The sequence below is a fragment of the Ruditapes philippinarum genome, unplaced genomic scaffold, assembly GCF_026571515.1.
Source record: "Ruditapes philippinarum isolate M1 unplaced genomic scaffold, ASM2657151v2 ctg648_1_1_1_1, whole genome shotgun sequence".
Lineage (NCBI taxonomy): Eukaryota > Metazoa > Mollusca > Bivalvia > Venerida > Veneridae > Ruditapes > Ruditapes philippinarum.
The window spans coordinates 115,267-142,933 of record NW_026866356.1 but is presented as its reverse complement, the minus strand read 5'-3'; the positions used below and the strand labels follow the sequence as shown (position 1 = coordinate 142,933).

The 27,667-nt window shown below is 32.1% G+C and overlaps 1 protein-coding gene across 1 annotated transcript; it reads right to left on the bottom strand.

Moving 5' to 3' along the window:
* Positions 1–920: 920 nt before the first annotated feature.
* Positions 921–25,985, bottom strand: LOC132732259 (uncharacterized). Its single transcript, XM_060718648.1, has 6 exons — positions 25,945–25,985; positions 25,467–25,491; positions 7,632–7,833; positions 6,258–6,373; positions 5,714–5,897; positions 921–2,390 (listed from the first exon to the last, which is right to left on the bottom strand). The coding sequence occupies exons 1-6, from the start codon at positions 25,983–25,985 to the stop codon at positions 2,116–2,118; spliced, it is 843 nt and encodes a 280-aa protein (XP_060574631.1). The 3' UTR covers positions 921–2,115.
* Between the last annotated feature and the right edge of the window lie 1,682 nt (positions 25,986–27,667).

Below are 27,667 nucleotides of genomic sequence, written 5' to 3'. Positions count from 1 at the left end.
TGTGATTGGATGAAATGGAAAAGTGTTGTCTTTAAGTATAAAAATCATTTAAGAAACTAACACAACATTGTTTTCTGATGAACTGTTTCATAAGTGTCTATGATAATTTTTTCATTAGGATATTTGCATTTCAAAAAGGTTTGTCAGTTCTGTGATCAGCAGTAAATTTGAGTGAAGGTGGAAAATGAGAATGTTTAATTATCTTTGAGGACATTTTGAGAAACATTTGGTCGGTCATTCCTATATAATGTCATAGGGTAGTAATCATTGAATAAATACTGGTTGTTGTTTTCAATCTTTAATCCTTAAACACAAATTTGGTCTCGTATTAAGTCAAACATATTTCTCTTCTCTACGTCAGTCAATCAATAACTTAAAGTCCCGTTATCCCATTATTATATTCCTATAGTAACATGTACTAACCGTTTAAAGTGTTTATACAAAGTAATATTTACGGGTACGGTACTGTATCATTGTATTCCGTCACATTCACTCACTTTGTGTAGACGCATTTATATATTACATATAATAATTTATCTATGATAATATTATATTGTTTTCAGGTTAGTGATGTTATTTCTTCCTAGTTTTTTTATGTGATTAAATTGTAATTGTTTTGTAAAATATTGTTATTAATAAAATGGTAATTCATCTTTGGAAATAAGTAGAATACAATACCCTAAATATTGATAGATCTGTATTGTATACATGTATGTCTTTTCTTGTTATTTGTTTACATGTTTAGGTTAAGGAAAACAGGAATGCATCATTGCATTCCGTCACTGTTCTTACTTTGTGTAGACGCATTACTTTAATATATAATAAATTATCTATGATAATATTATATTGTTTTCAGTTTTTTTTCACAAATTTGAACCCAAGGATCTACCAAATAATTTGTAAAAAGGGCCTGAGCTAGTTAATGACGGGCAAAGCAGCCCTACGGCAATAACAAGATCATTTTGATGTGTCAGGTATGTCATATCACTGGGCAAATCACATCTTAAGCATGTATTCTCAATTTGCAGGTATGTTTTATTATCATTTCTTATGGTACATTTACAAGGCTATAGTTTAAAAACAAGAGGCCATGATGGCTATGAATCGCTCACCAAAAACAACTGTGTTTCAGTGTTAGAAAAAAAAATCCATATGAACTTGCCAAAAGGAAAGTCTAGTTCAAGATGTTTAAAGATTTGTTCTTTTTATACCTAGTGGCCCCTAACAAGGGGCCAATCAAATTAATTTAAGCAATTTTAATAGAAAAAAAACCTCTAAGAATGCTACAGACAAAGTTTTGTGATCATCCATCCATCAATTACTTCAGTAAAAGATGTTTAAATGTGATTTTTTTCCATTATCAGATGTAGAGCCCACAAAAAGGGCCAATTAACATAATATGAGCAAATTTGATAAGCGACTACTTAAAAATGCTACACAGTTTGGTGATCATCCATTAATTAGTTACGTAAAAGAACATGTTTAAACGTTTTTTTTTTCTGTAAAGATCTGTTAACCCCTAAAAGAAAACTAATTGAATTGATATGAGCAAATTTAAATGTGACAGTCACAAGGATGCCACAGACCAAATTTGAAGCAAATTTTCCCACCAGCAGTAGCGGAGAAGATGAATGTTTACGCATGACGATGGACGTCGGAGTATCACCCTTTGATACTAATAGCTCAACATTACTTTTGGTTCTGGCCTTTCTCTTCCTGGTTTAAGTATAACTAAATAAATATTTCTCTATTACTTGCCGTAAAATCACATCTTGTTTATTGTCTGATCAGGAACTTGTTTAGCTGGTCGCTGTTGTGAGTTATGTGAGCAGTGCTATTCTCAGTTGTTTTTGTGACCAATAGGTCAATATATTTTTCAGTATCTCTCACATCAAATTCATTTACTTTAAGTCTATGTTAGTGTATAACATAAAAGTAATGATATTATATCATCAGGACTTCAACCATCAATATATACAAGTGAAGCCATTGTTCTCCATTAACCTATATTTCCAAAACTATGTCAAGAAACAAGAAACTATAAGTCAGTCAAGGCAAGTATCAACCATTATTTCACTTACTCTTTGACATCAACTATATCAGTCACAATAAAACCTATGTGGGGTTTGTGCGCCCAAAACTTTTAACACTTTCAAAAAAATGCCTTCTTTCAAGAAACTCTCCATTGTAATGAACTACTTCCCAAATTTTCCCGTAATGCTGATAAGCCATTAAACTGTTTCCATTTTCGACAAGTGGCTCGGTTTTATTTTCTTCATCGGCATCAGTAGACAAATCAGAACTGATTGTTTGTTGGATAGGTTGATTCTCGGTTGCCATGGATGTAGTGTCAAGGTCAGTTATATTGACAAGAAAAACTTTCATCGCATCTGTAAGAAAACGTGCATTATATTGTGTAAGAGTATTGTCTTTCATAACTCTGAAGGTTTCAGTTTTGGAAAAAAAGCTTATACAAAGTGATAGCTACAAAAACACAATTACATACATATTCTTTCAAAAATGAAAAAAGTAAATGAATGTTTATTAAACTTTCATGATAATCACTTGTCATATGTGGCTGAAACAATAAATGCACCAGTATATTTATTCTTTGGGATTCTTTACTGTACGATTTGATAAATATAAAGGATATATACAAATTTAATAAGATCGTTATAAAATATTCCTTAATTGATTTCAAATTAATATTAATTCTACGAATCAACTTTTATCAAATGTATGGGCCTCTGTTTTACATGAACGTAAAGTGAGTAAATTGTTGACATTAAGGATCTTAATTTCGTCTAATATTCATTAATTTATGTTAGGTAAGTTTTGTATTATTACAATTGTTGAATAAGATGTATGTATGTATGTATGTGTGTGTGTGTGTGTGTGTGTGTGTGTGCGTGTGCGTGTGCGTGTGCGTGTGTGCGTGTATGCGTGTATGCGTGTATGCGTGTATGTATGTATGTATGTATGTATGTATGTATGTATGAATGTATGTATGTATGTATGTATGTATGTATGTATTCTAGGCTTAATGAGGGTCCATCCGCCCTTTCAGGCACTGAGAGTACGGACCCAGGACATGTTACCATTCATGTCCTTAAATGTTTCTACTAACCAAAAGGTGACCGATAAATTATGAATTCAGTAATTCACTGATGATACTTAATATGTACGCAAGTCGATTTTAGTGATGATACAATTTTGATGCACGGGGGCCAATGAGACCATTATATGCAGCATGGAGAGAAAAAGAGATGATGAGATTGACTGACCGATACGATTCTGCAACTCTGACTGATAACTGATACATATTTTCCGTATGAACGATCATTCTTTCCGGGTATTTACAGTTTACAATTTTTATTGTATATGCTCGGTTCCACCACAATCCCTTACTTGCTATAATAATACAAATACCCCGTATATTCTTATATAATACTACTTTTAAGACATTTTAAACATTTAATTTGCAAAATCTCATGATTCTTTTGTGCAAAAGGTTGTGCTAATATACTAGACATCTGAGATTTCTATGCAGAAGTAAATTTAATAATATAGTTATGATCTTAATCTTAAATGGCTTAAAACAAATCATCTTTACATACACTCATCAAACGTCTGTTCTACATATTTGACTCAAATACTAAAAGATAATCGGTACCAGATATCTGAGACATCTATTCACTAGTTTGTTTTTATACATCTACTTTTATCCTTTTCCTGAAAATATCTTTTTCTCTGAAGGAGTGTTTTACAATTATAGGTAAAACATCTTTCATCATTCTATCAGATAACTTAGATTTCTAGTGTACTAGTCTATATTTGCAATTTCGCTTATTCTGTTGCACTGGCTTTTTAACTGAGTTAAAGTGAAGGCTCTTCCTCTCGCGGACATGGCATCAGTAATGCTTTTAATCAACAAAGTACTGGCAATTTACGTTTATGCAGTTTCTACAGAACATAGTCATATAGATGAATTTGAAGCTAAAATTAGTTCACTGAACAACGGTCATTTCGAATAAGTACGCGTCAAAACATTCAAAAAGGTCAAAGTAGGATTCGAAGTAAGACTCTTTTCCGCCGCCCAGTTAATCTTCTGTCGACCCCCTTGCGCATTTCAAAGAGGTATACCCGTCGAAAGGAAGAATGAGATGCGACTCTGTCTACTGCTGATTTTCATTTGTAAAGAAACATATTTGTGTCATACCGTGTTGAAGTCGATTTTTATTCAATTGATATTTATTTACAAACTATTATAGATATGCTTTATTCGAAGATTCTCAACGATAAACAAAGGAACCATTGTTTGTAAATGTGTATTTTTTAGTTAGGAAAAAGATAATGTTTTTTAGTGCGTTGTGATGAAATATTGCACCATATTGTTATAATTTAAATTTTATAATGTAAATTAATCAATAAGTGACGTAACTATAACCGTGAACTTTTATGTTCATGTCATTTCAACTGAATGTATATTGTAATATGTAATTATTTCAAATATGGTTGTGTTTACTATCAAAATGATTATCTGTTTATATCAATTTTAGTTAGGAACATGAATTACGGAAAATTATAAGTTGATTCAATAAGGAACTTATTCTTAAAATTTGATTTATAAACTTCGAAAATGTCTCATTGTAATAAAAACATCATCTCTAAACAAAAAATTTATATACAATATTGCATATTAATTTTTTTTCGCTAAAAGTGACACTGATTGGTTATAATATATTTAATCTCAAAGGCCTTAGCTTATTATACAAACAAAGGAAGCCAGGGTGATAACTTTTCACAAATACAAATAACAAGGTGATTTGTTAATAATCAATGTTTACAAAGTAAATGGAATATTTCACAGCTTTTGGCACTTTTCTGTATAAAAACTTGGTAGATTTTTCTATGGTCATCATTGATTTTGTACTCTTTGTAATATTGATATTTCATTATTTTTTTAACATTTAACAGTTTTATTGTATATAACATTGTGGTGTGTGTAAATCTTAGTGTAACAAAATATCATTATGATGATAGATCTTGCCTTATTTATAATTGTTGCACTAGTTGATATTTCTTTAGTAAACAAATGTAACAAAATATACTCAACAAAGCATAAAATATAAATCTAAAAATTTAAATTTAAAATACATTATTTATAAATTATCTGTTTGAAATTATATCAGGCTAGATTTTGTTGATAAGTAAATTTATATTTTTTCTTAAAATTTTACCCGCAAACAATGTTTTCTTGATTCAATAATTTCTTTATTAATTTTGTGTGCATATTTAATGCCTTTTACATATATATTAACATTGGTCAATAAAATAAAATAGTTCTGCTCATTCTTCTATATTTAATTAAGTACCTAATAGGTCGGGATATCTCATCGACCAAGTTGAACTCGGTATACCTTTTCGCTGCCAAGCTAGTTGTTAATAAATTGTTACTTAGGTTTGCCGTCCAAAAGTAAGTTTTAATAAAATGAAGTTCAGGTGTGCAGTAATACAATAACGAAGGCCGTAGGCTTGATTGATTAATTACAAACATCCGAGATTGAGTGCGGTGCTCAAGTAAAGAAAATGCCTAATATACGGTAGGGGCAATAAGAGTGGCAAGAACATTGTTGTGACATAATGCGCTACTAGCTTCTTTGCTTAAATAGGGAAACCTCCAACAGAGTTAGAATTGATTTTTAAGATTTACCTTTTTCTTCCAGTCTTTTCAGACAGTCAAATTGATACCCTGTTGCAAAAATCAAGGTCGGTATGGTTCCAAATTCCAGTTTTTCAATAGTCTGCATGGATTGTGAAATGGCCTGCCGTAATTCCTCAACAAATCGTTTAACAATCGGCAAATTGGATGCAATGAAGACATTAGCAGACCATTCCTTGAAATAGAATAGTAAAAAAAGTCTGAAAAACAAAGAAAGAATAAATCTCTCAATCAAATTTAAATTAACATTCTTATTGAGAAGTAAACTTTGAAATTACTTAATAAGTAATACGTTTGTTAGTTTGTACGAGAAATATACATTTACGTGTGCTTACGTGCGTATGTGTGTGTGTGTGTGTATAGGGGGTGCGCGACAATGAAAAAAAATTATTGTCACCATTTTGAGTTTTTGTTTTATTTTCTGCAAAGCCTTATCGTTTATCGATTTTTGATGATCTGCGGAAGTCCTGAACATAATAAAATTATCTAATTTTCCACTGAATTCCAATTTTAGGCCCGAAAAGTCCATCAATACTATCTCTGCAAACTGTTTCTCCTCGGATATATTTTGAATCTGATCAAGCATTCCATCTTCGAAGCCATCTACGTAAAAGTAAATGACAATTACTTCTTCTTGACTTTTGACATTGTCTGCGAAGAAAATTAAATCATGTCTAAGAAATTGTTATTTTAACAGACAGATTAAAAAACACAAATATTGTAAAATATTGTAATTTAAAAAAAGTATCCATTCGTGTATGAAAGAAAAGTCAAAGGGTGATTGGTCCATGTTTTACTTTAAGTAAAAATTGTATTAAATAATTGTCACAGGTTGTGAGAAATGAGCTGCCGGACAGAATTAAAACAAGGGACCAATGTATTACTAAATCATCCGGTGTTACGAAGCAGAGAGACCGCCATAGAATAATCACCCCTGCCAATATTCTTAAAAATATAAGGTTGTTGAACTTGAATCCCTCATGTACGTACTCAATCAAACCGAGTCTGCAATTTTCATGCCATTTTATTGTGATAAATGCTTCCAAGAGATCACAGATTTTGATAACGGTAAAGGAAATCGAGGTCAATAATTTACGAGTTTATACATGAGTCGTTTTATTGATATTGATATCTTTTTGCATAGGGCAAACGATTGATGTACGGACAAAACGAATTGGGGTCTTACTTTACAATCTCTGAAACAGCTCATTTATCATTATAGTTGTTCATGTGCTAATAAGTCATTTCTATTACATGTTTACTGTAACTTCATAGTAAAGTAGTCAATAGACTAAGACTGTAGAGTAACTATGCTTTAAATTGAATGGCCCCCGGTCAAGAAAACTAGGTAAGACAAAGGTCTACACCATGACTACGACGTGGACCAGTGGAAATGTCAAAGTTACATAAATGTCAAAAAAAGTGTACTGATATGTTGCTTTTAACACTGCAATTGTAAAAAATCAGTTTGATATCAATTTAATAGGGGGTTAATATTCTATTCCTTTTCTGAGGGTAGGGACATTTTCTCCAAGGAAGTATGCGTATTTCATAGCATGGTTGTCAATTATTATAAAATAATGATCGGGAAACATAATTCTGTGGGGGTCTTTTTACATCGTTACATCAGCCGCATACACATTTTTGCACCAATAAGTGAAAAGTCTACACCAATTCATAATGAGATTTTTGCCACAACCATTCAGAATATGTAAATTCATCTTTGTTGTTAATTTTCATGTTTTATGATAGTGTGCCCTTTTATTTTTTTTATATTCTTTTCGGCAAAAATGTAATTAAGTTACAATTGTTTTTCATGATTAGGTATAACAAAATAAAACTGTCTATTTCTTTATCTAAAAAATCGTTCCTCTTTATAAAAACATTTTTATTAATGTCAAGTGAATACCTTGATCAAGTCTTCGTTTAATGTTTATCAAATTTTCTTTAATGCGTATTGAAGTGTGGCGTACAACTGCAATGATTGGTAAAGTATTCCTTTCTTCAATAGGCTTGTTTAAATCTTGGAACTGAAAGTCGGTAAGATGATGTGTAAGGGCTTCAATAAATCGTCTCGTTGTTTTTCCGCCCTCGGTATCATATACTAGAACCTAAAGAAAAATATAAGGAATATGCTATAATATTAGTATTAATGATTTTTCACCCTTTTATAACGTTTTATTGGAATTTATATCCCAAACTTAGGCAAGTTTTGTATTGCATAGAACCGTCTATATTCGACCAGTCAACCTGTAGGGAATATTCCTTACGAATTTATAAAACAACACACTTTCTGTTTAATTAAAAAGTGGGATTTCTTCATAAATTGCAGAAGTGAATATAAATCTAAATAAACGACTTGATTATCCAATGAAAAAAAACGTTACAAACGTTAATATTATAAGTTAGTATAAGTAATTAGTAATAATGCAAATAAATTTCTCGAATTATGATTGGCTGAAAAAAAATTATCACATAAACCACGGGGCAGGAGGGTATTAATCCATTTAATTAAATCGATATTATATTGGTATAATAGCAATTACATGACGTCATTTACATTACATACTATCGTAGCGTTTAAGCGCACTTATGTTAGCGTTTAACTAAATGAACTGTAAGCCGTCTGGATATCTGAAAAATAAGATATTATAGTCGTGTTGATGCAATACAAAATGAATTGTACTCGTATAATAAAACAATATTTAACTCGCATAATGTGATTAAATTAAACTCGTTCAATTAATAATTATACTATTAAGCACTCATTTAATGACCTTTTTACGATGCTCTTTACACCGTGAAGAACTGACGCGCACACAAATAATATGGTTGTGCATCAAATTTATATTTCGATTCGCTCTGTATGACAAACCTCTCGATTCAAAAGTCATTATTTTAAAAGCAACACCGCTATGATGACAAAAGAATCCGTAATTCATTTCTTAAAGGACCAAAATATATAATTCCTTCCGATATTGATTTTAATGCTTGTCGAAGTCACATAGCTGAATCGATCGAGGACTTTTCAGTAAAATGGTGTCGTCGCGAAAATGCTGATATTAATGCACTTATTCATAGAAACATAATATATTTCAGAAAGGATATATTAGCGTTCCACTCTAAATTTGTTTTAGTTCCGGCTGACAAGTCGGCCAATAACATAATCATTGTATGACGTATTCATTATATAAACGTTTTACAAAATGAACTCAACAGCACCAATACTTATTCTAAAACCGTTCTTTCTGAAAGAGATATTTTTAACAGTCATATTTCTAGTATTTCTAACTTTAAAGTACGTGTTGATGAGAAAGAGCTTAAACTTCCTATCATGTACTGGATTCCAAAATTACATAAACATCCATATAAAGCCCGCTTTATTGTTAATTCTTTATCTTGTACTACCAGTAATCTTTTTATTTTATTGACTTCTTGTCTAACTGCCATCAAGACACATGTAATTAGATACTGTGAAACAGTTTATGAAAATACGGGTAAAAATCTTTTTTTGTTTATTAAAAATTCAACAGAAATTTTAGATAAGTTTAAAGTTAAGAATTATCAAGCTTCATCTGTAAGAACTTACGATTTCTCTACCTTATATACAACATTGCTGCAAAATCTTATAAATGATAAATAAGTATCTTTAATTCAAAAAACATTTGCAAGAGAACAGGACACGTTTCTTGCTTGCAATTCAAAAAAGGCTTTCTTTACCAATGTAATCATTAAACAATATACAATGTGGACCTGTGACGAAGTTTGTAAAGCACTTTCTTTTTTATTAGACAACATTTTGGTCAGGTTTGGTAATACAGTTTTCAAACAGGTAATAGGCATTCCAATGGGAACTAATTGTGCCCCCCCCCCCCCCCCCCCCTGATAGCTGATTTATTACTTTATTGCTATGAGAGGGATTTTATGTTAAGTCTTTCCCCTACTTCGCATCAGGAAATTATACATGCATTTAACAACACTTCCCGCTACCTAGATGATATTTTTAACATAAATAATCCTAATTTCGATCAATTGGTTTCTAAATTATATCCCAGTGAACTTAAATTGAATAAAACTAACTCTTCAGACTTTATTACATCTTTTTTAGATTTGAACATTTCTATCATTAACAATAATATAGTAACTAAAATCTACGATAAAATAGATGATTTTGATTTTAATATTGTTAACTACCCACATTTAGATGGAGATGTACCTCATGCTACATCATATGGGGTGTATTTTTCTCAATTAATAATATTTGCTAGGGCGTGCAGTCGTGTTGATGATTTTAATGAACGCAATTTATTTATTACTAACAAACTTCTTTAACAAGGTTATCGCTATCATAAATTGCGTAAATACGTTACGCTTTCCTCTTTTGATTACATCTGACGGACAAAGTGGGAGACTCTATGATGGACAGTTCTTAAAGCTATTTGGGACTGAATTGTCTTAATGTTTGTCTTGTGCCTTGCTTCGTCATTAGGCTGTAACTTTTTCTACATTTTTACCTAATTTTGTATGTGTTTTATTTATTTCGTCTAATGTAACCATGACCATTGTTAGAATTTCACTTGGCGGGGATTAATTTTATATACATTTTTGCGTCATTAAGGAACATATTGGGGCTAAGAGTGAGGTTTGGCGCGCCTAAAACCGGTTTAAACTCCCCAGTGGTTTAACTTCCTCTGACCGTTCCAAGGCGGTACCCCTTTGTGTTCCTTCACGTGTTTTTATTGTCTGTATTGATACTTGTTTTTTGATGTTTACATGTTTTGTGATGTCTGCCTTGTTGGATTGTCGTTGACGGTAGATATTTTCTCCCCCCCCCCTTCCACTTTTAACCCCCCCCTCCCTACCTTTTAACCTGTACAGCCCTTTTCCCTTTAATTCCTTTATGGGCCTGTTTTTATTTATATTATTTCACATTACATGTCCCGCTCCTTTCGCCCTTGTGTCCACTCCAGGTACTTGTTTGGTGTCTTCTGTGTGTCCTGCTTGGGTGTGCCCGGGGGCGGCGTCCTGTGAACGTTGCCTTTGCCTTGTTGATCTTTATTCTTGTTATTTGATGTTTTTGCGAAGTTTTCGCGTAGACGTTGATCGGCTGGCGTCATATTGGCACCTTTTTCCCGCGCTTGTTTAGAAACAGTTTTTAAGTACTTGGCTTTCTTACGAACTTCTCGTAGATAACATTTTGTGTTTTAATAAATTCTTCATGGGCTATAATTTAACCTTCCTTGCATACATATCACCCTCGGCTACATGTAATTTATATCTAATTCTGGCTATATTCTCAATATCTCGTCAGCAACTTGAATAACTAATAGTATATTTGCATATTCAATTGCTGAGCAAAAGAGTCTAGTTCTTGCGTTTTATAAAATTCTCTTTATTATACAAGTAACCAAATTCCTAATAATAAACCTTAAAAATGTACATTTTTGTTGTAAGCCTTTGCTTTTATAACAAACTAAATATTTTTACATATTCATGTAGCTCTAACTAAATCTCTACCACATCCTGTCATTTGCTGTCTGCTTTTAGTTTAGATATATTAATCTTAGACGGGTTGTAAGACGTACGAACAGCTTAATGCAACTTATTGAGTTTTTTTCAATTAAGTTGTATTTGATGTTGATTTTAATGTTGTTACTTTAAATGAGGATTGATTGCACATATGTTGGGAAAAGTATATCCTCTTTGATAAGACATAGTTTAATAATAAATACAAATGTATCTTAAATTCGAATTCGAATTAAATATAATAACTTCAGTTTAACTCAATATTTAGTATTTAACAAAAAAAGCAACAAAAACCAAACAAACGTTTGGGCTAAATCTAAATCTTCAACTCGTTCTCGCTTACGGTCTCTGCACCGTTGTCAACTTAGCTACTGACATCACAACTACCAAACCACTGACGATAAACACGGGAATGTATGTAGGGTTATAAGCACCGTTGTAGATGATAATTATGTCTGATAAGCAAGGGTTACGCCTGTTTGGTATAGACTTGGATATCTAGCTTGAGAGTAACTGTATTCGGCGGTAGCACTGCTATACCGAGTTGTTTCTAACAGTTACCTAAGAGCTAGATATCCCCGTCTATGTTGATAGCTGGTGTATGATTCCTTTTCTGACATATAGCATATGAAATATATTTCTAAAAATCTAAAAAAAAAAGAAAAAACTTTTGGTTCCAATCACCTTTTTGCAGAAGTATATTTACAGATGATGTCAGATCAAATAACAATTTACTATTCCGTTAGTGATAAGAGGAAAGGTATCTGCTGTTTCAGAACGTCCTTTGAAGGTGAGTTGTTCATTATTTAATTATTGTATATAGGGAACCTACCTTTAATTCTTTTTTTATATCTGTCAAACAAAACAAACGTAAATCATCATTCAAGTATTTATTTACAAAATTAAATACAATGTTTTAAGCAGCCTTCAGCTTTTATTTTCTGTTGGAAAAACAATTGTGTTGTTTTAAACTAAATATTTCAAATATTTTATCTTGGGAAAGTGTATCATTCCACTATAATCCTTTAACACAACGTTCCGATAGCTATTTATAACGAAAGTATTGGGAAACGAATCGTCAGCTTAACTAACCAACATATAGATAACGGACCGGTAGGTTAGATATATCGAGGGTTTCCTTATTGTTAACGTATTTTATCGTCGGCAAGTTTCATTTCCACTTTAATTCTTTTGATTAGACAACTGTAATTAAAACATTATCTAAAAATAACATATTTATCGTTTAGAAAAGTAGAAGGCCGCTTAAAGCTGTCATTTTTTTCTATAATAGACGCCATGAAAATAAATCATTGTATCATTAGTCTAGCGGTGAACTATATGTTTGACATTTTGCGTCATATTAACTTTGACTTTTATTGATTAATCATTTTCTCCAGTAAGTTTCATTATTGGTTTGAATGATAACAATAATTAATACAGGGTCGTTCAATGTATTTGACGTTATAGTGGCATTTTGATAGGTATATATTCAGCCACTTGTTTAAAGTTACATTAAATAAATTTGTAAAAATATTTTGCCGTCGGCCTAATCAAGCATTCTACTGTTTTATTAACCTTTTTTAACAGTATTATTGTAAATCTGATCAAATATTGTTCATAAATTACGATTTTAAACGGAAAACCGCACGGTAACACTAAAGTTCGTATACGAATTTTAACATGCAAATGAAGACTATAATCAGTTCATGTATGTGCTACGTCACAGTGCTATAGTTGATATACAGAACATAGCAAATACGAGATTTTCATGTGCATACACACTTTAACCGTTTTAGCTTCACGGTGCACTTGGCACGGCGTTCAGGAAAGAGTAATCATCTCATAAAAATATTAAATTTGTATGAAAACAACCGTTACAATGCGTAAATATACCGTTATATTAGGACTGCTACTTATAACCATGTTTGTTGATTTAATATTGATGTACGGATGACCCGAGTTCTCATGCAAATTCCGATTTCGCCACAATGAGGTCGCAGATGTTTATGTTTATAAACTCATTTTGGTTGCCTTGACACCATAATAAGATCTGGAGTCGATATGAAACCAAATTTACTAATGAAATGTTGCTATTTCTGTTTTTAAGAAATTCATTTAATGTAGCTTTAAACATGTAAAGATTTTTCATAAAAAGCGGCCTAACTAAAATGAATGGTTTAAACATATTTTATTTCAAACATTTTCACACAAACATATATTACATACAATTTCTAGTTACGTGATAAACAATGCTAAAAAGGATTAGATCCGAAAGCATACAATGCTTATAGAGGTATTTTCCTAATAAAATGAATAATGCTGTAAAATTAAAAAAAAAAAACATACCGTCTTTTTTTATTGATCTCGGCCTAAGATTCATTGCGGACGAACAGATACTTTTACAACCTTCTTGTATTCTGTCTTTAAAGGCTACGATGCTATAGGCAGCTGTATTTTTCTCAGAAGGACACTGTCAATTTTAAATAGAAGTAAAAAGTAGAAACAACACCATTATACACACAAAAGAAGTCTCTTAATTGTTCTGAGTATAGAATCCATCATGCCAACACATGGAAACAAATTATTTGTATTTAAATCAACCATGCATGAAAACAAAGGACAACAAATTAATTTTCGTGTAGCATGGAGATATGATGCTTGTAGTAATATGATAGAGAAAATGTCAGTTTATGAGTTATGGCCGTGAATATATCTTTGCGCCTGTATCGACTTTTCATTAAAATTAAGGAATTTAAGCTAGAGCAGAGAATTACTATGTTGCATGATATAACAAATAGGGGTAACAATCGTTTTCAATTTATTAATATTTACGATAACTACCAATGCAATTTTTTATTTTGTTTGTCATACATGAACGTCTTAAAAACTTGGTAAGCTGTCTCGACAACAAAGCCACTAAGATTTGATTTGTTTGTTTGTTGGTTTAACTTGGTTTTACGTCACATCGACAAAGTAAAGGTCATATGGCGACGTTTTAGCTTTACTGGTGGAGGAAAATCTCAGGTGCCCTTCCGTACGTTATTTCAGGCACGAACGGGAACCTGAGTAAAGCCACCGACGTTTTCATTGTTATTTTTACAATTACAGTGTTTAATGGACGGTACTGGAAACCATAAGTTTTGCACCATAAAGAACGGTTGAAAATGATACCTGTTTACTAATGATCTTAAGGCTAGAGGATTGGTTTTCTAGGAATAATGTTGAAAAACATTTGCAGAGGAGAAGGTGTCATTATGAATAAAAATGCAGCTTTAGTTTAATCATCTATGAGGACATTTCTAGGGGGAAGGGGATGTAGCAAAATTTAGAAAGGAGTGGAGGGAAAGTAGAACATGAAAGTAGATGAAATAATCACCGACAAGTTACATAAACTTGAACGCCAATACAAAACAAGAGCCACCGCCGGGCGGGGGCAACGCTCGACTTTTTACTTTTTCTTAACGCAAACATAGAAAGGTTTGAGTATATCTTAACGTTTCCTTTTCATAAATTAAGTTGGTCTGTCTTGTCACATTAGTTTTATTTATCTATTTTGTATATATATATATATATATATATATATATATATATATATATATATATATATATATATATATATATATATATATATATATATGTGAATAGAAACACGCAATTTTATCAATAGAAACACGCAATTCAATAAAAAGAAAGACTAAATTCTATAAATAGAAACACTCAATTCTATAAATAGAAACACGCAATTTTATAAATAGTAACACGCAATTCTATGAATAGTGACACGCAATTCTATAAATAGACACGCAATTTGCAATTCTATAAATAGTAACACGCAATTCTATAAATAGTAACATGCAATTCTATAAATAGTAACACGCAATTCTAAAAATAGTAACACGCAATTCTAAAAATAGAAACACGCAATTCTATAAATAGTAACATGCAGTTCTATAAATAGTAACACGCAATTCAAAAAATAGTAACACGCAATTCTAAAAATAGAAACACGCAATTCTATCAATAGTAACACACAATTCTAAAAATAGAAACACCCAATTCTATAAATAGAAACACGCAATTCTAAAAATAGTAACACGCAATTCTAAAAACAGAAACACGCATTTCTATAAATAGTAACATGCAAATGTAAAAATAGTAACACGCAATTCTATAAATAGTAACACGCAATTCTAAAAATAGAAACAGGCAATTCTAAAAAAAGAAACACGCATTTCTATAAATAGTAACACGCAATTCTAAAATAGTAACACGCAATTCTAAAAATAGAAACACGCAATTTCTAAAAATAGTAACACCTAATTCTATAAATAGTAACACACTATTCTAAAAATAGAAACACACAATTCCAAAAATAGAAACATGCAATTCTAAAAATAGAAACACGCAATTCTAAAAATAGAAACACGCATTTCTATAAATAGAAACAAGGAATTCTATAAATAGTAACACGCAATTCTAAAAATAGTAACACGTAATACTATAAATAGTAACACGCAATTCTTAAAATAGTAACACGCAATTCAATAAACAGTAACACGTAATACTATAAACAGTAACACGCAATTCTAAAAATAGTAACATGCAATTCTATAAATAGTAACACGCAATTCTAAAAATAGAAACACGCAATTCTAAAATAGAAACACGCAATTCTAAAAAAAGTAACAAGCAATTCTAAAAATAGTAACAAGCAATTTCTATAAATAGTAACACGTAATACTGTAAATAGTAACACGCAATTCTAAAAATAGTAACACGCAATTCTATAAATAGTAACACGCAATTCTAAAAATAGTAACACTCAATTCTAAAAATAGAAACACGCACTTCTAAAAAAAGTAACAAGCAATTCTAAAAATAGTAACAAGCAATTTCTATAAATAGTAACACGCAATTCTAAAAATAGTAACATGCAATTCTAAAAATAGAAACACGCAATTCTAAAAATAGAAACAGGCAATTCTAAAAATAGAAACACGCAATTTCTATAAATAATAACACGTAATTCTAAACATAGTAACAAACAATTTTAAAAATAGAAACACGCAATTTCTAAAAAAAGTAACACCTAAGTCTATAAAAAGTAACACACAATTCTTAAAATAGAAACACGCAATTCTTAAAATAGAAACATGCAATTCTAAAAATAGTAACATGCAATTCTATAAATAGTAACACGCAATTCTAAAAAAAGTAACATGCAATTTCTAAAAATAGTAACATGCAATTCTAAAAATAGAAACACGCAATTCTGGAAATAGAAACACGCAATTCTATAAATAGAAACAAGCAGTTCTATAAATAGAAACACGCAATTCTAAAAATAGTAACACGCAATTCTGAAATAGTAACACGCAATTCTATAAATAGTAACACGCAGTTCTAAAATAGAAACACGCAATTCTAAAAAAATTAACAAGCAATTCTAAAAATAGTAACAAGCAATTTCTATAAATAGAAACACGCAATTCTAAAAATAGTAACAAGCAATTCAAAAAATAGTAACAAACAATTTCTATAAATAGTAACACGCAATTCTAAAAATAGTAACACGCAATTCTGAAATAGTAACACGCAATTCTATAAATAGTAACACGCAGTTCTAAAAATAGAAACACGCAATTCTAAAAATAGTAACAAGCAATTCAAAAAATAGTAACAAACAATTTCTATAAATAGTAACACGCAATTCTAAAAATAGTAACATGCAATTCTAAAAATAGAAACACGCAATTCTATAATTAGTAACACGCAATTCTAAAAATAGTAACACGCAATTCTAAAAATAGTAACACGATATTCTATAAATAGTAACACACAATTTCTAAAAATAGAAACACGCAATTCTAAAAATAGAAACACGCAATTCTATAAATAGAAACAAGCAATTCTATAAATAGAATCACGCAATGCTAAAAATAGAAACACGCAATTCTAAAAATAGAAACACGCAATACTATAAAAAGTAACATGCAATTCTATAAATAGAAACACGCAAATCTATAAATAGAAACACGCAATTCTAAAAATAGAAACATGCAATTTACGTTGTTGTTGTTATTGTTGTTGTTGATGATGATGATAATGATGATGATGATGATGATGATGACAGATATGTATAAATATAAATATATACACACACACACCAATAAATATATAATTATGGTCATTTAATGCACAAATCTGAGAAAATTCAGTAATTTAACCTTCAAGGTCAAGGTCATTAAAGAGCCCAAGCAAATTTGGGTTTAATAAACAACAATGTTCTGTTATAATATGAAGTTGATCCCTTCAATAATAGCAAAGTTACAGTCAGTTACAGCCGAAACAATGAAAATTTCAATAATTTGACCTTCAAAGACAATGTCATTAATGAGTGAAGGTCAAGGTCTTTCGGTATATTTTTAAGAGTTATCCTTGAAGATTATTATGTTCAAGTTTCAAGACAATCCATTCAAAAATAACAAAGTTACAGCCAATAATAGCCAAAAAAATGAATATTTCAATAATTTGACCTTCAAAGTTAAGGTCATTTATGAGTGTAGGTCAAGGTCTGTCTAGTTATTTTAAAGGGATATCCCTGAAGATAATTATGTTCAAGTTTGAAGACAATCCATTCAAAAATAACAAAGTTACAGCCAATAATAGCCAAAAAAATGAAAATTTCAATAATTTGACCTTCAAAGTCAAGGTCATTTATAAGTGAAGGTCAAGGTCTGGCTGGTTATTTTTGAGGGATATCCTTGAAGATTTGAAGACAATCCATTCAAAAAAGTTACAGCCAATAACAGCATGAACAAGCAGAAATTGGACTTTTAACCTTGAAGGTTAAGGTCATTTATGGATGAAGGTCAAGGTTAGTGTGGTCTACTGAAAGGTCTTGTCCCAATGGTTGTTGTGGCCAAGTATGAAGACAATACACCAAGAAATAAAAAAGTCATGATCCAGGTACAAGTTTGCGGACGGGAACGGCAACGGCAACGCCGACCCGACTATAACAATACCTCTACTTTTTTTTCAAAAAAAAAAAAGTCGAGCTAAAAATCTGTCAATGCATAATAAGGAACATGCTGGGGGAACCGACTGGGAACCGAAATGATCAATAGCTAAAATATTACTCCTCACACCTTCAGCTCACACAGGCTAAATCAAACCGAGCCTGCAACATTTTAAATTTTGCCGTGTTAAGCTTTCTTTAGGGATTCTTATTTTCTCTATTTTATCGCCATATCAGCGTTGTTTGTGTCGTGTGGAGGCTGTAGAAAGTCGCCCCGTACATTTAACCAGAGATGTTATATTTCCGATCCTTAAAGATCGTTCAGCACGACAATTGTGTAGTGCTTGTAATTTAGTTCTTTCTATTCGGCTATTTTTTTGTCTCACTTGAATACTCTTGAATCAACCTAAAGATATGTGGCCTGCTTTTTAGCTTTGTCTTTTGACGTCTTATCTGTGATATGCAGGCTTCATATCACTTGGATCATTGATGCCAACACTATAAAGTGTTGAGAATTGAGTACCGCTCAAGCCGGTGCTAGGGGGCGTGAGGGATGTTGCACTTATTCATTATCCCACATGTACAGACTCAATCAAACCGAATCTGCAATTCTTATATGTTAGTTTGTTGTGATTAATGCTTCCGAGGGATCACTTTGTTTCCAGAATTTTCATAACCTCTGATCCCCTTTCGAAATTCCATTTTATTTAGTTCCGCCCATTATTTTCTCGTTTAGGGCACACACATTTTTTATTTGGGGACCATACGCCGCTTTTCATGGAATGGCACTTACGTGTCACATTGAATGTTCCATGATAACCGGTGTATGAACACATCTTCGGATGTATCTAAATTTCACCGTTTTCGTGTTAAATGTTGAATTATGCTTAAGCCGGTGCTAGGGGGTGGACGGTATATGTACTTTCCAGTACCGTCCATGAACAGGCTCAATCAAACCGAGCCTGCAACATTTTCAATTTTGTTGTGTTGCGTTCATTGAACGCCGCCTTTCCTTGTTGATCTTGTTTTTCATATTTTGGACTTTCTTTAGGGATTCTGTCTTTCTCTATTTTTTTTTTCACATCCGTGTTATTTGTGCCAGCTGTAAAAAGTCTCCCCGTACATTTAATCAATGATTTTATATTTTAGATCCTTGAAGATCGTTCAGCACGACATTATTGTTGTGTATACATGTTATGTGGTACTTTAAGTTTCTTCTATTTGGCCATTTGCAACTTGGGTGGTTCCAGTATTCATACTTGAATACTGTAAAATCACCCTTAGGATATGTTGCCTGCTTTTTAAATTTGTCTTTTGACGTTTTATCTGTGTTATGCAGACTTCATAACCTCAGATCCCCTTTCAAAATTCCATTTTATTTAGTTCCGCCCATTGTTTTCTCGTTTAAGGCAAAAACATTCTTTTACTTGGGGACCATACGCCGCTTTTCATGGAATGGCACTACTGTGTCTTATTGAAGGTTCAATGATAACCGCCGTATGAACACATCTGCGGATGTTTTTAATTTCAAATTTTCACCATTTTCGTGTTAAATGTTGAATTCTGCTAAACGATTCTGCTATTTTCATGTTAATTTGCTGTTCTAAATGCCTCCGAGGCCTCCGTTCTTACAAGATATTTATACATCACAGCAGCAGGTATCAAATGCTGTGTGGCAGCCGTAAAAAGGTATCCCGTACTTCACTTTAGTGTTGTTTTTTTTTTCTGGTCCTTCGAAATCATTGAGTACAGCTCTTTTAAGTGTTGATCATTTAATGATTAACCTGTTCGTGCTCTGTCTTTACCCTGTCCTGTTTTTGTTTGGGGTCCGCCTGGGCTCTTACCATTGGTTCTTGTTGCTGGGTCATATGGGGGTTGCGTTCATTGAACGCCGCCTTTCCTTGTTGATCTTGTTTATCATATTTTGAGAATGGAGTACCGCTCAGCCGGTGCTAGAGGGCGTGATGAATGTTGCACTTTTTAATTATCCCTAATGTACAGACCGAGTCTGCATTTTGTTTATGTAAATTTGCTTTTCTTAATGTTCCGACGGATCACTTTGCTCTGCCAAAATGAATTATAGAACTTTGAGTTTGTAGAAAGATTCAAATGACAAGCAGGAAATAATGTTTTCGTGACTGGTGAACTATCGTTATGAATGAATAGGGGCCCCTGTGTTTTGACCGAAAAGAAAAAAGTTAGATAGCGCATTTGCTGGACATAAACTGTCCTCTTCTTTAGGCAATTATAAATACACCGGGATACAAATTTTGTTTGCTTTTGGATGACCTAGACCTAAAAGTACCTTGATAATATCTATAATTTCATAGTACGTCCAAAATTTCCATTACTTATTGAACGACCAGCTTACTCATGTGAAATAAACCAAACTACGCTTATATAAATAATGAAGTAAATAGTTTAGTCTCGTAAACATTGTAGCAACATAATGGTAGCATGTCACATAAAATAGAGAGAAATAAGAATCCCTAGAGAAAGCCCAACACGGCAAAATTGAAAATGTTGCAGGCTCGGTTTCATTGAGCCTGTTCATGGACGGTACTGTCAAGTGCAAACTACCGTCTACGCCCCCTAGCACCGGCTTAAGCAGAATTCAACATTTAACATAAACTGGTAAAAATTAAAATTTTGAAACATTCGCAGATGTGTTCATATGGCGGTTAACATAAAACTTTCAAATATGAAAAACAAGATCAACAAGGAAAGGCGGCGTTCAATGAACGCAACCCCCATATGACCCAGCAACAAGAACCAATGGCAAGGAGCCCAGGCGGACCCCAAACATAAAAAGGACAGGGCAAAACCTGTTTTATTATCGGAGCCCGATTAGCATGTGATTTGCGCGATTTTTGAAGTCTGCTAACCCTGATATTTTTATATATCGTAAAAGCCAGAAAATTTATGAAAATAATTCAAGCCTACAACATAATTATGTTGTTATAGTTTTTTTGAGCCAGGCCCTTCTCATATTAATATAAAATAAATAAGACAATATGCTGAGTTGCAATTGGTCAGTGTAATGGTAGATTATATGCAGACAAAAATATCCCAAAAGCGTTCAACGCTGACCATATGTTGATCTAGTATTTGGTGCTAATCTTCTTTTTAAAAATAAAGAGATCTTAATCAAATACACTCCAGGGGAATCCTGGGACTTAGTGAGGTACCTGACCTGCTTCCGGAGCTAATTCTCAAAGTTACTAATGTTTCCTTGGCTTTGCATCACAAATAACGCTATAACGACCTGGAACGTGAACTGCTTTCAATAAAAAAATTAGGTTTCATGCAATGAAAAACAAGAAGTCGTACAAGGCACATTATTGTTTCAGACGACCAAAACGAAGTCTTATTCAAAATGTCTATTGCTGCCATATTTTCGCAGTTAAATCTTACATTTTCATTACACAATTTAGAACCAACAATGAATATCGCCACAATAATTGGAAATGACTCTAAAACAGTAATATCGGCCGTAAAACTGCGTGAGTGCCAAATCGTCTGGCCATTTACCTTAAAAATAAACTCCGTATCCACAAATAACACCACCTGCGCTGTCTGAAAACAATTCTGCCTCTTCGTTTAAAACCCAAAATTTGTAATGAAACAAAGACACGCCATAATATTTCTTTATCAATAAAACCCAAAATTTGTAATGAAACACAGACACGCCATAATATTTCTTTAACAATAAGAGCCATATGTACAAATACGATAAAATGCAGTGATACGACTAGGTCTACAACAAAAATGGGGGGAACAAATTAGAGATTTTATCTTTTAAGAGGTGATTTAGAATATGATTACACTTCAATAATTTTCAATTTGATTTCCTCTTTTTTTGCGATGGGATTGTAACTGTCATTTGATTTGTGTCAAAGTCTAAACCTTTAAATACTAAAACCTCAGGCGGGCCTTCTGTTTTCTCCGACGTTTTAGGAACTCCAAGATCGTCCATTGTGTTTTGAAAAGAAATCAATGCCTAACTGCATACTTCTGACGTCTTCTCAGACCCAAGAAAATCGTCTTAATCATGTATCAATTTCGCTGAAGATTTTGATTTAACACTATGTTCTAAAAATCTTGAAAATCATTTAAAAGTAATAATACCGGTCACTGAAGCACCGAGTGTAGGATTGAAATAAAGTTAGTGATTGACTGCTAGTCAAGCTATGATTGTTCAAAGAATTTAAAGTTTGACAGTTAATTGCAGGGTGGGGCACGTGACACAAACATAGGAAATAGAGTGAAAAAGGAATCCTTAAAGAAAGCCGGCAATTCGGCTATAAACATTTTCCCGCATTAAAATCATTACAAGTAATGCTATAAGGATTAGATTGGTCCAGCAAAACTGGTCTGACTGGTACACAGCGCTCAATAACTCATTGTTTATTTTTGACGATGATTGAGGAGCATAAACCTGTCCTAGACTAACTGCTGGTATAAGTCCTCAATGAAAGACCGCCCTGGTCTGATATTAAACATACAAAATGTATAATGTAAAATTTCAAGAATTTTATCAGTGTGTGATGACGAATACGATAAATGCATTGTCAATTTTTCAATGCAACTGATCTGCTCTTTATATTCCTTTTGGGTGCATTCGTTCTGACTTTCACGGTGTAACTTACAGACGGCCCCTGTACAAAATTCTGATAGCTCAACTGCCCCTTTCAGTAATCACATCAAGTTAACATATTCACCTCAACAGCATTTTTGTTTAAAGAGATGCTGGAACGTGCGCCGCTAAATCATCATTGTCTAAACGTTTTTCGCAAAACATTTAAAATATCATGGAATGGTTCGCAGTAGAATTTTCCAGACCTACAGATTGTAACATATTGCCACACCTTGTAAAAACATTGTTTACGGCTGAAATAACATCATTACTCAAATTTTGTGGAATAATATTCGATGCCCTTGTTATCTGCTCAAACTCTGCTACGTTCGACTCAAAACCAGTCTTTAGCGTCCATTAAAACCTTCAACGGAACATCTGCCGTACATTTCCTTCCTCAAACATTGCGAGGTTGTTCATTCCCTTTTGTACCAGGCTGCCTGGTACTGTTGTTCCGCAAAACCTGTTGTGGACGTTCTCTTCCGCGGCCACATGGCATAATTTTACTGTGTATATAGCATTATTAATTCTTTCTGACCAGTCAATCTGTACTGCATACGTGTAAAGTGCGATTATTCTGCATGGACGGTTCAAAAGAAGGTTGCAAAGTAGGTGCGGCTGTGTTTGAAAATAATTTTACATCTAGTATGAGGTTACCAGATAATGCATCAATTTTTACTGCTGAAGCAAAAGCTATCGATTTAGCATTGTCATACATAGCACAGCATACCCACGATAAATTTGTGATATTTTCTGACTCGCTTTCTGTTTTAGTATCCATTAAAAATAAAAAATCTGACAATATCATGGTAAAGAAACTTCTTTTACGATTTCATGATATACTAATAACAAAATGTGTTAAATTATATTGGATTCCAAGTCATGTAGGAATACGAGGAAATGAAAAAGTAGATGCTTTAGCTAAACAATCATTAAATTTTCAAAAAACTGACTTATTGCTACCTGCTTGTGATTTTAGACCGGCTATAAATAAACTCGTATCATCTGAATGGAAAGCAAATTGGGACAATGCCGTTTTAATAAACTTCACGATATAAACCCATCTCTTGTTGTGTCACCATCTCTATCTCTGTCAAACCGCCGTGATCAAACAGTTCTTCTTCGATGCCGAATTGGACACACTAAAATTACCCATTCTTATCTCCTTACAAATGACAATGCCCCTTTCTGTGTAGGTTGTAATAAAAATTTTACTGTCAAGCATTTTCTTCTTGAATGTCACGATTTTTCACAGGCCCGTAATAGATTTTATTCTGTAAATTCACTCAAAGAACTTTTTAATACAATTCCATCAAAAAACATAATTGATTATTTGAAAGAGATAAACTTGTATTCTAGGATCTAATTGGTTCATTTCTATTGTCATTTACAAAGTTTAACATAACATTTTAAGCCTATTATAGCATTCGGCACGATATGGCCAGTTATGTGTTGACGTGCCGTAAAAACCCAAACAAACAAACAAACAGCATGGGTTTTGCCTTCTTTTTGCCATACCGAGTACACGATATGCTCGACTAAGAAAACTATCGAGATAACCAGATAAAATGTTTGTCACCAAAATGTAACTGACGATTCATTAGGCTGACGGAGCAATATAGCAGACGACTGATATTTATAGCAGACAATGTTTTCTAAATAATACATACATTTGAAATTATAATAAATAAATTTAATATTAAAATAATTTATAATATTTTATAGAAAAGAAAACGAAGCTGTTACTGTTATTTGACATTTTTTCTTACAGTAATTTATGAATTTCTTACTTCGATATATCTTCATTAAAGCGCATTTTTTATAAAAGATTTGCGGGGATAACTTCATTTAAAACATGCGACTTATTTTACATGGGTATGTAAGATTGCTTTTAAACCAACGGTGCAAATAGTCGATAATCCTGTCTGATATGCAGGAAAATAATATTTGAAAAAAGTGTCACCATTTTGTAATCTACCCATGGAAGTGGGTTGCATTGTTTGCAAAAGAATATCTAAACCCGGCTTCAATTAAGCTCGAGGGTTACTGTTTTTATCTGTCACATGGTTCTGCCGAGTGTCCGCCTAACAAGTCACGGACATAAAAAAACTATTCCATATAATTTCAGCAAATTTTGAATCAAGAAGGCGAGTAAAATAAGTTTAATTTTACCTTTTTTAGTCTTTGTGTTTTCGTTATGCACGCTAGGCACTCTGAATTTTTTTTATTAGCGGTTAAACGCCTTTAAAACGTTATCAATTGGCCCCTTTTTGTGATAAAGTATGAAAGTTTCACACAATCTGCAATATACTTGATTTGAGGTATAATTTTTTTGATTGTTTGTTTCTTTATTAATAATTTTCTTTACTCAGTCCATTGGATCCGTTTATCCTTAGTCTGTTTATTTACCTTAATGAACATTTTTTGGTATCTCTAAAAGATATGACCTAGTTCATACAAAGGTAAGATTTATGAAGCATTACGTTATATGCCTTTTTCAGAAAGTCAAGTTGAACTTTGAACTCCATCTAAATTAAATTATTGTATTTAGTCAGTTAACTTACCTTTATTGTTTCTTTTTCATCACACCTGTCAAACATAAGCACATTACATAATAGTTAAAGAACAGTACTACATTATTAACAACATTTTTTAAAGCGTACGTGTTTCTGTGATCCGACTCATAAATTAATGCCTTGAAAAATAATTCAGTGTATCAGGATACAAGCTTTTCATTACTGATGAATATGAGTACTTCATAATTTTTCCAGTTTATTTTGTTATTGACTCAAATAATACGATATATGTTTGTACAAACAATAGCACTGCAAATTGTCATTTTGCAACATTTAATACATTACAATTCTTGTATTATGTCGTCGCCAAACAGATATGTCTAGAGGCTTTTCAAAATACGTGATGTCATAACAACTTTTCGACAAGTCTTTATTTATTCATACATTAAAACATATAAATATGGATATATGCACGCATAATTTACATAATCGAACTGAATAATGCTGTGGAATTTATCACACTTACCGTTTTCTTTCGTCTTTTAAATGTTCAGCGTCCGATTCCATTATCTCTAATTTGAAGTTTGCTGATGTTCTCAGAAGAAAGGCACTGTAAATATGTATCTTAAAAGCCTTTAAACACTACATTTTAAATTGCTTATCCTTTAAAATATATACATTGCTTCAAAAAGACTTATCAATATCAATCTTTGTTGTTTACATATTGTTCTGAATATAATAGTCAACATGCCAACATATCATTTTTTTCTTAATGATATCAAGTACAAAAGAATAAACGTCAGTCACGTGCAGCACGGTTAAATGGTGATCGCACCATAAATGTTATCAAATGTGAGGACAAAAGAATTATCTGTTGCATTTAATGAGAAATACATAAAATATGCCAACAATGACAGTACAAGATTTAAATCTAATGTAATTTGTTTTCTATATAAATTATAATAGTATTTAACGATATATAAAGCTTACCTGAATTCTACGTAAGTTTCTCAATAACTGAAATAATCTTAAATGTCCTCTAAATAAACGAAATGTCTATGTACACAATAACATTACTTACCTTCTAAAAGACGATATATCAATGTGCGCGATACGGATTGGACAAAGAACGATACGGATTGGACAAAGAAAATATAATTTTTCACAGCATGTGGTAGGTTTGTACGATTACGCTTCAAATCGACTATTGAAGCGAAGTTTATGTGTAAACGTAAAATCAATCTCTGACATTAACTTGCTGTATAACCATACCTCTGGATATATTAATTGAAACATTGGTATATGTAACAAAATTAATCAAATTTGTGAAAATGGCTTTAGGTTTTTATCTTGGATTCGGTAAGTATTATTTTTTCATATTGTTTTCATTCAATGTTATTTGACATATCACGAATCACAATTGACGCAACAATGTCCAAAATTATTCAAAGACACCTAGATAGATTCATAGAATAGGAACTCAATTTGTTTATTTAGATTAATTATCAAAGTGACTGACTCATTCATAAACTTATGAAATATGATAAACAAGATCAACAAGGAAAGACACTCAACTTTTTTAAATATATATGTATAATGCAAATTCATTCATTTGTTTGTTTGTTTGTTCGTTCGTCCGATCGTTCGTTCGTTCATCGTTCATTCATTTATTATGTATTTTTCTTGTGAAATATTTGATATTGTTAGGTTTACTGTTCTTAATGGTTTATATTATGATATTGTAATAATGGTGATTAATTCTGCCAAGTTATCTTAAGAAACGAAATGTAGACTATCTAACATTCGATCTGTAAATGTGATTTTGACCTTGGGGGTAGCTATTCAATTATTGCGATCTTCACGTCGTCTCATAATGGTGAACACTTTTGTCAAGATATGTCAAAAAATTAAGCGGTTTAAAAGTTATTAAGCGGACATAAAATGTAGACCTTTTAACACTTGACCTTTAAGTGTGACCTTGACCTTGGGGAATAGCAACCCAATTATTGCACTCTGCACATTGTCTCATAATGGTGATCACTTGTGCCAAGGTTTTAAAAAAATCAGAGGTTTAAAAGTTATGGAGGGGACACGAAATGTAGACTTTAACACATTTGACCTTTAAGTGTGGCCTTGACCTTGGGGTATCAACCCAATTATTGCTCTTTGTACATGTTCTTATAATGGTGATCAATTGTGCCAAGTTATGGAGCGGACAAGAAATGTAGACTTTTTAACATTTGACCTTA

What these genes read in the sequence shown, in the direction of transcription:
- LOC132732259 (XM_060718648.1), bottom strand. Translation starts at nt 25,985, where the DNA reads ATGGAATCGGACGCTGAACATTTAAAAGACGAAAGAAAACG. An exon ending in AGAAACAGTTTGCAGAGATA is followed by an intron (nt 5,898 to 6,257) that starts GTATTGATGGAC and finishes TTCTATTTCAAG; the next exon opens with GAATGGTCTGCTAATGTCTT. An exon ending in GAAAAGACTGGAAGAAAAAG is followed by an intron (nt 2,391 to 5,713) that starts GTAAATCTTAAA and finishes GTTTTCTTACAG; the next exon opens with ATGCGATGAAAGTTTTTCTT.